Source organism: Tigriopus californicus, chromosome 4 (assembly GCF_007210705.1).
Source record: "Tigriopus californicus strain San Diego chromosome 4, Tcal_SD_v2.1, whole genome shotgun sequence".
NCBI lineage: Eukaryota > Metazoa > Arthropoda > Copepoda > Harpacticoida > Harpacticidae > Tigriopus > Tigriopus californicus.
This window is the reverse complement of record NC_081443.1, coordinates 8946600-8959700: the sequence shown is the minus strand read 5'-3', so window position 1 is coordinate 8959700 and position 13101 is coordinate 8946600. Positions and strand designations below refer to the sequence as shown.

Here is a 13101-nt window from a genome sequence, read left to right as displayed (position 1 = left end):
GTTCCACTGAGGTGAAGATGGCATTCATTTTTTAGCACTAAAAGTTGCAGGCTTCACCCTTGGCAACATACTAAATGGAGCAGGCCAGATGAACGTATCCTTAAGGCAATTCTTTCAAATCAAGTCGTGTTCTGGCCATTTTTGTCCAGATTTCACTTTTATCTCTGAGAATGTATTTTTTGAAGAACTTTGGCCTGAAATTAAATTGGCCTAGTTGTGTCGGCGTTCACTCCTCCACTTTCAGGGGTCTCTCTCTGAGCATTCTCCCAACGTAAGTATCCGGTCACCCTGTTCAGAAGACACTGACGAAAAGTAACAATAAAAACGAACAGGACCTTTCGGGCGATTTGTTGTCAGTCGTATGCGTGTGTCCAAAATCGAGTGTACCATGGTCTCGTTCATTGGTCAATGCTTCTCCTCCATAACCGACTGTTTCTATAGCACGGGCGAGTGGAGCCCGCATCCTCGGGGCCACGGATTTCCTCTGCCCCCTCAACCAGATGTTATCCTCGACTCTAACGCCATGGGTATCAATCATCAATCGCCTTATTCGACCATGCGCCTGTCATGAATGATTCTAAAGCCAAAATGACTCACGATTTATGACCTCTCTTAGGTTCGGAAGCCGTGTTGGTGAAGAATGCCACCCGTTTGTGCGGCACGGGGGGCGTGCGGGCCTCCGCACCCATCCAACAAAATAAGGCTTACTGGGAGGTCAAAATCCAACAATCTGGTATTTGGAGCTGCGGGGTATGGTATCAAAAGCCGGAACAAATTCTTGTCATTATTCGTTCTGAGCTACCGATTCTAATCTGTTTCAGGTGGGTCTGCGAAGCTGTGATTTGAGCCAGACATTAGGCGAAGACGGCAAGAGTTGGGTGATCAATAGTGAAAATGTGATACAGCACAACCGAAATGTGGAATATCGCTTAGATCAGATGAAGGTCCAAGAAGGCGACGTTGTGGTAAGAGATTTCACAAGGCATGGATTACGTCGGAATCGGGAACGCCTGACTGATGTTATAATTTGTCTGACAGGGCTTCAGCTACGATCATGTGGAATTGAATTTCTATCTCAATGGTGTCAATCTCAACACGCCACTCTTGGGTATTAAGGGCACGGTGTACCCTGTTCTCTATGGTAAGGAGACCTAATTATAGTACTTATGGTACTGCCAAGAATGCAATCCGGCAACCTCATCCAAATCAGCTGGTACTTCATTGATCATATCTATTTTCAGTGGATGATGGAGCCATCTTAGACGCCGTGTTTGACTCATTCCGAACTGAACCACCTGCTGGTTTTGATCGCATCATGGTTGAGAAAGCACTACTGTAAGTGGAATTTTCCCATGACCGGTGCCGGATGGTACTAACGTATTATTATTATTATCATTGTAAGCATTCCCCTCATTTACCATCATATCCGTCAAGAAAATCTACAGTAACAGACAAACGATCAACGTTTTGTCTCTAGCTCTATATCTATTTATCATTTAACCCGTGTTGATATGTCGATGCCAATACAAAAGAAGTGTCTCAAGGTCATAGATTTATTCACGTATCTCTTGTCGAATTTCCCGGATTCACCGTTCTTCATTGCCTCCCATGGGGACCGAGGAAGGACTACAGGTCATGCTAGAAAGGTGATCCAGCTACCGCGTGAAGACATCTGTGTTTCTGAAACTTGACAAATCTTTGATGGAGTCGTTGTGGGCTTTGTACTCGATGTGTGTTCCCGGTGGTAAATTCAAAACGCGTCGAAAGGTGTCCCGAATCCGACTGGTGGCGGCCGAATCGCTGGCACTTCGATTCCAAATGGAGAGTATGTCCTCCTGAAAGCAATCCGCTTATTGACACAATTATCAAACCATAGTGACCATGTGGTTGGCAGCGTGTCAAAGATGACTAGGTTTATGTATGTACGGAGCTAGTTTTGCTCCTATGGCGAATCTGGCTGGGCCCTAATATAAAACGTTGAATTGTAATGGTCAAATCCACCTGTGCGAGGCTGTTTTTAAAAGAGATGGGAGATTAAGACCGTTTTTTCAGTGATTAGTGGGAGGGAAATTGAACATTGAGGGATCCGAGAGAAAAGAGAAGCGGAATGGATTTTTGGAAACGGTTCAGATTCTTCAGGACTTGAATGTTCAATTGACGATCCTGTTAGCCTCGCCTTAGAAACACTGTTACCTTAAGAAAATTAGCTTTAGGGTCTCCGCACTCCCAAAACTTGAAAGCCAAATCGTTTTCCAAGTGGGCCAAGAATAGCTCTCGGACCCAATTCTGCGATGGAGTCAAACCTTAACAATACAAAATATAGTCCCACACCGTATGAGTTTAAAAGGAACCCTCACATGAGATCGAATGGACACGACCGCACCACAGACTTCATCCCCGACCATAAACTGTTCGCCCAACATGGCCAAGATGAGATTCTCCCAACATCGCGAGGCGAGACCTTTGCGCAAGCGCACAATCCATTTACCCCCGTAGCGATTGACCTCATCTTCCCACATGGGCTTGATGCCCTCCTTGAAGAGGTGGAAATCCGAGTGGGACTGGAGATCGCCCGGACGAACCAAGTGACTGTAGAGACGCCAGAACTGCTCACACGACGCAAAGCGACCCACTTGCCGGAGACTCTGGTCAAAATGCTTGCACGAAGGCTTCCTCGTAAACCACAAGCAATACGTCGATTGCAAAGGATTCTCATCCGGTGGCACCTCTAACGGCTGATCAGACGAAAAATGCATTAATATCCCGGTTTGTTTCCGTGTTTGTTCCCCCTACCCATCCCCATCCCACATCTCACCTTGACCTTGACGGACATGGCCGCCGTGTGAGCGATGTTCTCGTGAGCATTGTCCTCTTCGTCTTCGCTCAGGCCCGCACCCAGGCTAAACAAAGAGAATCATCAGCAAAACCGCCTCTTACTTTACGCCGCAAGAGGCTCAAACAGGCCAAACCATCCCACGGATGAGTGCATCTTAAGTGAAGACGAGCACTGACTTACGCCTGAAATTTGTTGGACGCCATGGACGTGGAATCGGGAATGATGAAGGTGGGATTGGAGATCAAAAGGAAGCCAGTGGGGCGAATTGGTGGGCCGGGTGAACCAGGGTGTGAGTAGGGGGTCGGATTCGTAGGCGGGTCTATTGGGCGGACGAGGGCGACTCGAAGAACTTGAACTCCAGGACGACTTGATCCGTTTTACACGAGATTCTTATTGACAATGACAACACACGCCCAGGGTGACCATTATCCCAGGGTGAAATTGAAACGTGAATGGCAATGTGAGAATTGTTGAGCAATCCGTTAGGGATTTGAATCAGGTTACGGATCGGAAGTGTGAATCGTTGTTCCCCTTGGGTTGATAGGCTGGGACAAAAGTCTGCAGTTAGGTATCTGTTTTCCAATGAGAGGATGATATAATATCTTTAAAAAAAACGATAACGAAGGGCAAGTCATGTGAGAAATGAGAAATATGAGTCCAACTTCAAGGATTGTCCTGAAATAGGTCACTTTGGAAATGAACTGTGCTCGCTGTCTAGGTAGTAGTTACATGATTCGATACTACCGATAAAAGGAAAATCACCCTGAACACTTAAAACCGATAGGGGCTCCTCAGGCAGAAAGATAAACGTTATTCTCCACCGATTAGTTGGCGGTGCTCATTTTTAAGATTGGGACAAAATGTTAAAAGGTTTAGATAGAGACTTTGAGGGTTATTAATATCGTGTAAGGTTAGGTTTGGTTAGGTTAGGTAAGGTTAGATTAGGTTTGATTAGGTTAGGTTAAGATTTTAAAAAAGTAGCACCGCCAACTAATCGGTGGAGAATAACGTTTACCCAGGCAGAAACCTACTCAAGTTAAAAATATCAGCCACAACAAAAGAGTGGACACGAAACACTCAGGGTCACTAAATCCCGCCTTTTCAGCCAATACTTAAGCACCATTGAAAAATGTGAATGAATTTGAACGGTTGAGATATGGGCCAGTCATCGGGGAGGCAAATTTGGGAATCAGTCTGGCTTTTGGTCGCCAGGTGCTCAACCGTGTCTAAACGTGTGCAAAAAAAAGACAAGTGGGTACAAAATGTTCAAAAGTATATACAAGTTGTCCTGACACAAGTAAGTACAAGCTAATAAGTTTTGACCTTCAATCATGTTCCATTAAAACACGTGCAAATAGGTAAGGCAGGAAATAACCTTTGTGGAAAGTTGAAACATCACAACACTAATGTTTTTCATTTTTAGATTATACATTGCAATGACTTCATGAACTATTTTGAGATACAGCATATCAGATATAGAGATATACAGATATATATGTTGAGATACAGCATGTATTGACATACAGCATTGTCAAGTTGAAAGAATATCATTCATCTGATTAAATCGCATTCTAAATGCATTTTGAATGCATCAATAAATTACGATACCGTTCTTTTTTAACAACGGCAACCAAATCTAAATGTTCATCCTGATTTTTGGACATCAAACACACCTTTAAAGCCAAGAAACTTACCTTATAACCTTCTAAGCACCGTACAAATGAAAAACGATTAAGAAATGTGAGACAAATATAATTTTCAAACTTTAGGAGCATGGCAAGATGTTCAATGCTTAGGATTAGCTACTTTCAAAAGGTAGTCCCAAAAGGCTCAGGACTTTTAACAACGATATTCTCACAAAAATATAGGGCTTGGTTGAAAAAATGAAGCTTAAGATACGCAATATTAGACAATTCCAGGTTTTGAACACTTTTTGTCAATCCTACCTTCATAAGGGCATTGGTACCTGTTGGCTGTCTGAAGTAAGAAAAATTAAGATCAAAATAATGCCTTTAATAAATCTTATTTCAGTTATATCACTAAGGATTTGAAGGCATAATTTGCCTTTGGCAGCATCAATGACCTATGTTTGTTGCTAAAACATCAGTTTAAAATAATTTTGTTCATAGGCATTGCTCAAAGTAAACATGGGTCACGTGACTTCGAAACCAAAAAGTAGGGCCCTATGGTTGACGCTTGATACCGTCATAACTCAGTAACTAGGTATTTTTTGAGTCTGAAAGCCGAGGGAATTGGGAAAAACAAGGTGGACTGATTATATGCGTGTAATGGCGGATACCATGACTTGCCACAGACGTACAAAATGAGGGCCTCAGAAGGAATTGAAGGAATTTGAGCCAATCACTTGTAGGAACAAGTTTCGTGACTAGTTCATTGTGCTGCTCAGACCGTTCAGCTACACTTGGTCCTGAAAGATTCGTTTCCGGCACTAGGATTAGAACCCTACAAAGCCTGGGGAGAGTTTACAGACGTTTGAACGCTGCCTCTGAGACCATTTACCCCAATAAATATTCTGTCATAAACTCATGAACCATCAATGTACACTATTTTTCTCTTTCCCAGGTCCTGGTAAGAAGAGGCGATAGCTTACCCGGAACCTGAGGAATAATATGTTCAAGAAACCGTCGATATATTAACATGCAAATCTTACCATTTTAGCTGACAATTTTTGACATTCGATATTAAAATATTCCGGGAAAAATCATTCGAATTTAAAATCATGATTTGTTTCAGCTTTCTTTGAATTCGTAAATTAGGTTGGCTAAGAGCATTAGCGTTCCGCTTTCTCCTGTTGGTGTGCCAAGACAGAGACCACCTTTTTGTGTGTTGATTTACGTGTGCCATTTTACGCTTTTGGGGTACCCATCTACTTGAATGGTGTGCTATTTTCTCTTTGCAATGTGCTACGAATATTTGTTTCATCCAAAAGCTGCAAAGGCTGGAATGGGGACGTTTAGGCAATATCTGACAGGTTCGTTTGTTTGCTGGTACCAGTGTCAGTGATGCAAGTAGTTTTCCTCTTCCCAATCAGGAAAAGTAGTAACGCATCACGAATCTTGCATGAAGTTCAACGAGGTCATGGCACGAGACATTGAAACCTGAAAAGAGTTGTGATTTACAGAGTAATCACAGGTTACTGATTATGCTCAATAGGAGCATTACTTTGGGTGATTGAACACAAGAAGTTGCTCTTTACCATCGGTTGAGCCCTCGTAAGGAGGCTTCAGCTTAAATTTTAAAAAATACGATGGCTCAAGATCCCACACTAGTGCTGAATCTCATATAGAGATGTGAAGGCAAATGATCGCTAATCCCAGGCATGGTCTCCCTATCCTCTCTTTGGAATGGGCATTTTGGCCCTGAAAAGGGCCTGTTTGTAAGTGACTCGACAACACAAAACTCCTTAAGCCTTCTTCTCGGTCTTCTTGGGGAGAAGTACGGCTTGGATGTTGGGAAGCACACCACCTTGGGCAATGGTCACACCTGACAAAAGCTTGTTCAATTCTTCGTCATTACGGATGGCCAATTGCAAGTGACGGGGGATGATGCGGGTCTTCTTGTTGTCACGGGCAGCATTGCCTGCCAGTTCTAGAACCTCAGCCGCCAAGTATTCCATAACAGCAGCCAAATACACAGGGGCCCCGGCACCCACACGCTCAGCATAATTTCCTTTACGGAGGAGACGATGAATACGTCCCACAGGGAATTGAAGACCAGCACGGTTGGAGCGGCTCTTTGCTTTTCCCTTCACTTTCCCTCCTTTGCCTCGTCCAGACATAATTTCAGTTTGATGATTCTGCAACGGTGAAAAAATGGTTGAGATCACTCATTCAACACTGTTTTTATAGGTTGATGATTCTGCATCTGCCAACCTTTCATAGAGCATGCACAAACTCCCTCTCCAATGATTGGACTAATGTCCATTGGAGTCATGTTCTGTGGACAGGTTTTACCGCGCAAATTGTGAAGAAAAGGCGCGCCCGCCCCCCCCCCAGCCGTTGGGGGTGATTCTGAAATCCATATCTTTGTTGTTTGAGCTCAAAACCAATGGCTGACATTGGTTGCTTAAATAAATTTGGATGAAACGTTCTTGAGGTTGATAGTGTTTTTCTTGCTACGACACCATCATCATGCCTCCCAAAGTGTCTGGTAAAGCAGCCAAAAAGGCTGGCAAAGCCCAAAAGAACATCTCTAAAGGCGACAAGAAGAAGAATCGCAAGCGCAAAGAATCTTATGCTATCTACATCTACAAGGTGTTGAAACAGGTCCATCCTGACACTGGTATCTCTTCCAAGGCTATGAGCATCATGAATTCATTTGTGAATGATATCTTTGAGCGCATTGCTTCCGAGGCTTCCCGTTTGGCTCATTACAACAAGCGCTCCACCATCACGTCCCGGGAGGTCCAGACCGCTGTGAGACTCCTCCTGCCCGGAGAGTTGGCCAAACACGCTGTGTCCGAGGGGACCAAGGCTGTCACCAAATACACTTCTTCCAAGTAAACTTTTGCCATCCGCACCACCCAATGTAAAGGCCTTTTTCAAGGCCAAAAATTCATTGCAATGAGAGACTCAGGCATCACACTATTTGAAGTTGGTTGCACATGGAAACAAAACACTTACAGGGGGATTTTATCACTTTTGACTACTTTTAGAACTGTGTAGTTATTCATATGGAGAGGAAAGTTAACGTTCACACACAAACACACAATTCTTTGTATCAGGAACTTTTTGACACTAGTTTACTTGTCATCCTCAAATTAGGCGTTATTTTGTTTTCAAAAAGAATTTGATCTGTCTTACGGATCCTCAATGATCTGTGTCCGGGCTCAATCCCTTTCCTCTTGGCACTCTCTTTACAATCGGCCAAGTGCACTGAAAAGCGCTCATTTTTGTCCATTAAAGTGCTTGCTGTTCATGGACTTCACAATAATTGGTCGAATTGCCCATGATGTACAAACACGAGTCAAGCTTTGAAGGATATAAAATCTCTTACACATTTCAGTTGATCAGTTTGTTGGTGTGGTCAGATAACAATGACTTTGAGTGACATTAACAGCATACCTGATTGCAATAACTATGGATTCAGTTCGCGACATCATAAGTTGCTCAGAAAGCAGTTTGAGTGAATGTGACAAAGACTTGCCCAACTCCTGCCACATGGACAGTTTCAAAACCTTCGAGCTCATTGCCTCATGTAGCTGATTTTAATCTTTAAGAGGTTTTGGTGGCCCTGAAAAGGGCCGAATGGTTGGTAAACTCTGGCTTTGGTGAAGATGGAGAACGGCTTAACCGCCAAATCCGTACAGGGTGCGACCTTGACGCTTCAGAGCATAAACCACATCCATGGCAGTGACGGTCTTCCTCTTGGCGTGTTCAGTGTAGGTAACGGCATCACGGATGACGTTTTCCAGAAAGACCTTCAGAACACCACGGGTCTCTTCATAGATCAAGCCAGAGATACGCTTGACTCCCCCACGGCGAGCCAATCGTCGAATGGCGGGCTTGGTGATACCTTGGATGTTGTCACGCAATACCTTTCGATGACGCTTAGCTCCTCCCTTGCCCAATCCTTTACCACCTTTGCCTCTTCCAGTCATGTTGTATCTCGTTCAGTTACCAATACGAGATTGTTGATCTGCTCAATGAACCACCAAGTATTTATACCACTGACGCCAATGCTTTTACTTGACATGCAGGAACAGTCGTCGAGGTTGCGACAGGTTTGGGTCTAACTGAAAGGAGCCGTTGGGGCTTTGTGCTTGTCCGCGTGTTTTTGCTCAAGCTATTTCTCAGAGTACCAGAAGTGGCAAACTAAACAAATTATTGATCTAGACATATGATTTATCTAGTTTTTGATAATTATTTCATTTCCTGACAACATAAATTACATTGTTGATGTGAATATCCAGCATTACTAATGCTCGGGTGGCATAAACCAAGCATTTTTCTCATGACAAAGCTCCATCCCCACTTGCTATAAATTCAAGACCCTGTTCCCAACAGGCATCAGTCTTGATTCAAGTTGTAAACAAGGACCATGGCTCGTACCAAACAAACTGCCCGTAAATCCACTGGAGGGAAAGCTCCTCGCAAACAACTGGCAACCAAAGCTGCCCGTAAATCGGCCCCAGCCACTGGTGGTGTGAAGAAGCCACATCGTTACCGTCCTGGAACGGTGGCTCTTCGAGAGATCCGCCGTTACCAAAAGTCCACTGAGTTGCTCATCCGTAAATTGCCCTTCCAACGTCTGGTCCGTGAGATTGCTCAGGACTTTAAAACCGACTTGCGTTTCCAATCGAGCGCCGTTATGGCACTGCAAGAGGCCTCTGAGGCCTACTTGGTGGGTCTCTTTGAGGACACCAACTTGTGCGCCATCCACGCCAAGCGTGTCACCATCATGCCCAAGGACATCCAGCTGGCCCGCCGTATCCGTGGGGAGCGCGCTTAAGATATTAGTCCAGCCCTAGTGGGACATGAGTTACTCAACAATAGGCCTTGTTCAAGGCCAAAAACTTATGACTTAAAGGATAGAAAGCAGAGCCGCAATTTTAAGTGTTCCTAGTGCAATTTATCGGGAACATTGGTCTCCATTTTGCAGGTCGCCAACTCATTGGCTTTGATACTCTTTGTGATGCACTCTCTTGAGCAATTCAGAGCAATCGCTTGCGTGCGAAACGCCGTGGCCTAGGATGATGCATTCTTGTGAGTAAAATCATGTCCAATAAAATTCGGTAAATTTTTGTAACCATGGCGTTAGTGTTTTCCTTAGAGCCACACAGAAGTTCTATGCTTGTTGAACCAATAGCCTGAATGCCTGAAGAATAGATGATCAACGGTTCCCAGCCAACGTTTTTATATTAGTGCTGTAACTTTCATCTAAACCGAATACCAGTCTTTTCCTTCACCTGCTTGGAATTACATCATAATCTTGTATTTTATCTCTTCAAAAGCAGATCCTGTCAAATTCATATCTTGTCTTATTTCAGGAACGTTCAAAGGGGGCGATTATACAACTGGGAATTGGCATTATTGGCAATTTCTTGCTAAATTGATTCAACAAAATTCTGAAAGGAAAGATGCGTGACCAGAGATGCCAGGCTTACCTTAAATAGTATATTCACTGTGCGTCCTCTCTAAAAGCGTTATTTTTGCAGGCTTGTGTCAATTATAGTCAAAATGAAATTGATTCAATTATATTACCTTCAAATCCTAATTCGATTACTCTCGATTCCCTCATTTTGCATTCCGGGAATATATGTGCATGGCCAAATGACCTAAATACGTCACAAATACAATAAGCCAGAATCCTAGGTTACCTTAGGGGGCTTTGACCACTTGAGACAATGGGCACTAATTGGTCAGACTTGAGTGGGCTCGCCAAGGTGTGAGGCACCTGAGTTTATTTCTGGGAGCAATTGTTCATGTTCCAGTATTTGTTAATTTGTCAAGCATTAGGCCAATTCGAAATGGTAAAAATGACTGTGGTTTGTAGGAAATCACCTTCAATTGTACAAGAAAAATTTCGATCGTTTTTCAAGGAAAAGGTAAGGATGGTTATAAGATAAGAGGAAAGACTTGACTAACAGTGGAAGTAATGCTTTGGTCGAGAGCGTCTGCATCTATGTATTACTCCATCCTTCGATATATTAACTAAAATTTACTTTGAATGGAAGATCAAAATAAAAGTGCACTTTGCAATTGAAGTTTATCAATTACGTAGGCTGAAATGGAATTCCATTGATTACTTTGATTTCAAATGAAATCGGCAATTGCTTAGCTAGTAGCGAGGGACATTTTTGAAGATTTACATAATACCAATATATTCTTATCGCCAACGCGAAAAGCGTATCATGAGCCCCTTGGGTTGTCTTAGGCGGTGTAGGCTAGGTTCGGCCGTTACGTGTTTTTTGCCTTTTTTAGCACTACCATGGCCTAAATCGTGAATCTTATACTCTTGCATCAAAATGTTTGCACATTTCGTTCAAAAAATATCAATTACTTGTCTGACATGAAAACATCCTGTGCTTTAAGAACTGTAAAGTCGTTGCCTGGTGGCATATTTGCATGCCAAAAAATGGACCTGTAGCATATCTAGGACATAACATAAAACACAAGATCTATCAAAGAAAACAATCAAGATACAAGTCTCAATATTAGACAAAAACGTTTCAAAGGTTTCGAAAAATCTATGGTAAGGGCGGCTTTACACTACGATGGAAAATCAGGATTGAATTCGGTTTGAGATTTGAAGTTGGAGTAGTCCTGGGGCGTGTTCGGCAAAAGACTTTAGACAGTAGAGGACTCCAGTCTTTTACTTTACTCAAGTCGAACAAAAAGAAACATAATGCGAAAAACTCCCCTGAGCATTAGTTCCACTTCAATCCTCAAACCGGATTCAATCTCGGTTTTTGCATCCTAGTGTAAAGCCGCCCTTAAGCCACCCTTAAAGTGTACGTGCCATTCCAAAAAGTATGAAGTACTGGTCTGAAGCATTTCTGAGTCTTAAATTTCAGGATTTAGGGTCAATTGTAGTGACCGTAGAGGGTCAACATGCGTTTTGAGGGCACCTTTATGCCCTCAAGAATCCAGGCCAGTTAAAACAATGCAGTCCAATTCTCTTCTTTCTCGGGCTACTTCTTTGTTCAATTTGCCGCATAATAAGTACGCAAGGTTCTCAAAGTTATGCATGATATGCAAATAAAGATGCGAAAAAGCATGCCCAGGATTCAAATAAGGATATAAATAGACTTCAAAGATTTCTTTATAATGTTATGGAATGCTAAGATATTTTGAGCAATTGGTGTAGCTGAACACATATTTGCTAATAACAGTATGCTCTAATTCCAGTGGATCAGTATCTGAACAACAATCTAAGACTTAACTTTTATAACAATCACAGGTGTTGTCAATACGACAGCTTGGACGGACTTGTCCCCCCCCCCCAGGTAATCTAAAAATCTAAATGTATTGGGGACACTTCAAGTTTGGATGGCTGGTGTCAGAGTGTCCGGGATAGGTATTGAGATCACATCGTGGAAGGAAAATTCAAGTCTCTCCCGAAGATAATAAGTTTTTATACCAAAAAGGAAAAATACTTGATATCATTACAAATCGACTTCAGCCAATAGCCCTTTTCATTGAGGGAGACAGCGCCCTGTGCTGCGTCTAGGTGCGGACAAACAAGCGCAGAAACAAGAGAATATGCTCAAAGATGCCAGGTTTTATCAAGGGATTATTGGATGAAAAGTGTATAGCGACTGCAAGGTAGGAGTTAAGCAAACTCTAGCGGCCAAGAAAAGGAAAATAAGCGTTAGTGAGGCAGAACCATGACTTTTTTGCTTCATTCAAAACTTTTGAAATCATGTGAAGACAGCTCCAAACAAAAGTGATAAAACTTCATATGAATGATTTGAGTTTATGCGAGATTGTAAAATAAGAGTAATGAGTAAAGACAAGACGTTTTGGTGTGTAGTTCAAATATTTTGTCATTTTGGGACCTTTTTAAACATTCAAGTGGTTTTGACCAAATTTCGGAAAAAATAACAGTTTCGGTGTCTAATAAGCGTGAAATTGGACATTTTTCTGTCAATTTTTTGTATCAAAGAACATTAATAATGCATCTTGGTATATCTGTCGCACTTTAATACTTCGATGAGCCTTTTGATCGCTTTTGCTTAGGAAATACAGCCCTGCCTCCAGTGGTGTTAATAGAGACCTTTGGGTGGAGGATACATTTTAAGAAGTTGCAGTATTGGCTTGAGTAAGTTTGCAACACCCAATTTGAAATTTTGTGACACAAGTACACCAAAGTAAAAGTGCAAAAAAAGTAATCCATTTAGTACAGCCTCTTTTCAACACAACTGGCCATTTAACTTCAGTAAGTTATTGATTGTTGACAAATTCATTTGATAAAGTATTGCAAACTTGATTATTTAGTAATATTGTTTTTCCTCAATTGAAAATTAATCATAAAAGCTCAGAGGTGTATAGTCTCTAATTTCACACTACTTTTACACTTACTATTGATTAAAAAACAATAACAATTTTTAATATCTTTCAATCAAATATTTTCATTTTCTTAATCATTGGGCCCGTTTTTTTAATATTTTGCCTTTTAAAAAAAAAATNGTAAAGACAAGACGTTTTGGTGTGTAGTTCAAATATTTTGTCATTTTGGGACCTTTTTAAACATTCAAGTGGTTTTGACCAAATTTCGGAAAAAAATAACAGTTTCGGCGTCTA

The 13101-nt window shown here is 42.1% G+C and overlaps 6 protein-coding genes across 7 annotated transcripts; 3 read left to right on the top strand and 3 right to left on the bottom strand.

Moving 5' to 3' along the window:
* The first annotated feature begins 287 nt into the window (after positions 1-287).
* LOC131878903 (SPRY domain-containing protein 7-like) lies at positions 288-1556 on the top strand. Its single transcript, XM_059225049.1, has 5 exons — positions 288-527; positions 617-750; positions 822-965; positions 1039-1141; positions 1242-1556. The coding sequence occupies exons 1-5, from the start codon at positions 362-364 to the stop codon at positions 1337-1339; spliced, it is 645 nt and encodes a 214-aa protein (XP_059081032.1). The 5' UTR covers positions 288-361; the 3' UTR covers positions 1340-1556.
* On the bottom strand, positions 1538-3257 carry LOC131878902 (eukaryotic translation initiation factor 4E type 2-like). Its single transcript, XM_059225048.1, has 4 exons — positions 3017-3257; positions 2816-2900; positions 2358-2735; positions 1538-1835 (listed from the first exon to the last, which is right to left on the bottom strand). Exons 1-4 carry the CDS (start codon positions 3037-3039, stop codon positions 1656-1658), a joined length of 666 nt encoding a protein of 221 aa, XP_059081031.1. The 5' UTR covers positions 3040-3257; the 3' UTR covers positions 1538-1655.
* A 2822-nt stretch (positions 3258-6079) lies between these two features.
* Positions 6080-6641, bottom strand: LOC131879413 (histone H2A). The gene has a single exon (XM_059225727.1). It carries the CDS (start codon positions 6633-6635, stop codon positions 6261-6263), a length of 375 nt encoding a protein of 124 aa, XP_059081710.1. The 5' UTR covers positions 6636-6641; the 3' UTR covers positions 6080-6260.
* Positions 6642-6879: 238 nt separating this feature from the next.
* Positions 6880-7740, top strand: LOC131879414 (histone H2B.3-like). Its single transcript, XM_059225728.1, has one exon. The coding sequence runs from the start codon at positions 6988-6990 to the stop codon at positions 7357-7359; it is 372 nt and encodes a 123-aa protein (XP_059081711.1). The 5' UTR covers positions 6880-6987; the 3' UTR covers positions 7360-7740.
* A 112-nt stretch (positions 7741-7852) lies between these two features.
* Positions 7853-8506, bottom strand: LOC131879415 (histone H4). The gene has a single exon (XM_059225729.1). It carries the CDS (start codon positions 8454-8456, stop codon positions 8145-8147), a length of 312 nt encoding a protein of 103 aa, XP_059081712.1. The 5' UTR covers positions 8457-8506; the 3' UTR covers positions 7853-8144.
* A 239-nt stretch (positions 8507-8745) lies between these two features.
* Positions 8746-10087, top strand: LOC131879412 (histone H3). Of its 2 annotated transcripts, XR_009373151.1 has the most exons (2): positions 8746-9561; positions 9846-10087. XR_009373151.1 is itself a non-coding variant. In XM_059225725.1 (1 exon), the coding sequence occupies exon 1, from the start codon at positions 8897-8899 to the stop codon at positions 9305-9307; it is 411 nt and encodes a 136-aa protein (XP_059081708.1). In that variant the 5' UTR covers positions 8746-8896; the 3' UTR covers positions 9308-9827. The 2 variants fall into 2 exon arrangements, 1 of the variants encoding a protein (XP_059081708.1); XM_059225725.1 differs by lacking the exon at positions 9846-10087 and having other exon boundaries at positions 8746-9827.
* The last annotated feature ends 3014 nt before the right edge of the window (positions 10088-13101 follow it).

What these genes read in the sequence shown, in the direction of transcription:
- LOC131879415 (XM_059225729.1), bottom strand. Translation starts at nt 8,456, where the DNA reads ATGACTGGAAGAGGCAAAGGTGGTAAAGGATTGGGCAAGGGAGGAGCT.
- LOC131879414 (XM_059225728.1), top strand. Translation starts at nt 6,988, where the DNA reads ATGCCTCCCAAAGTGTCTGGTAAAGCAGCCAAAAAGGCTGGCAAAGCC.
- LOC131878903 (XM_059225049.1), top strand. Translation starts at nt 362, where the DNA reads ATGCGTGTGTCCAAAATCGAGTGTACCATGGTCTCGTTCATTGGTCAA. An exon ending in CCTCGACTCTAACGCCATGG is followed by an intron (nt 528 to 616) that starts GTATCAATCATC and finishes GACCTCTCTTAG; the next exon opens with GTTCGGAAGCCGTGTTGGTG. An exon ending in GGTGTACCCTGTTCTCTATG is followed by an intron (nt 1,142 to 1,241) that starts GTAAGGAGACCT and finishes ATCTATTTTCAG; the next exon opens with TGGATGATGGAGCCATCTTA.
- LOC131879413 (XM_059225727.1), bottom strand. Translation starts at nt 6,635, where the DNA reads ATGTCTGGACGAGGCAAAGGAGGGAAAGTGAAGGGAAAAGCAAAGAGC.
- LOC131879412 (XM_059225725.1), top strand. Translation starts at nt 8,897, where the DNA reads ATGGCTCGTACCAAACAAACTGCCCGTAAATCCACTGGAGGGAAAGCT.
- LOC131878902 (XM_059225048.1), bottom strand. Translation starts at nt 3,039, where the DNA reads ATGGCGTCCAACAAATTTCAGGC. An exon ending in CCATGTCCGTCAAGGTCAAG is followed by an intron (nt 2,736 to 2,815) that starts GTGAGATGTGGG and finishes TCGTCTGATCAG; the next exon opens with CCGTTAGAGGTGCCACCGGA. An exon ending in TCGTGTCCATTCGATCTCAT is followed by an intron (nt 1,836 to 2,357) that starts GTGAGGGTTCCT and finishes GATTGCTTTCAG; the next exon opens with GAGGACATACTCTCCATTTG.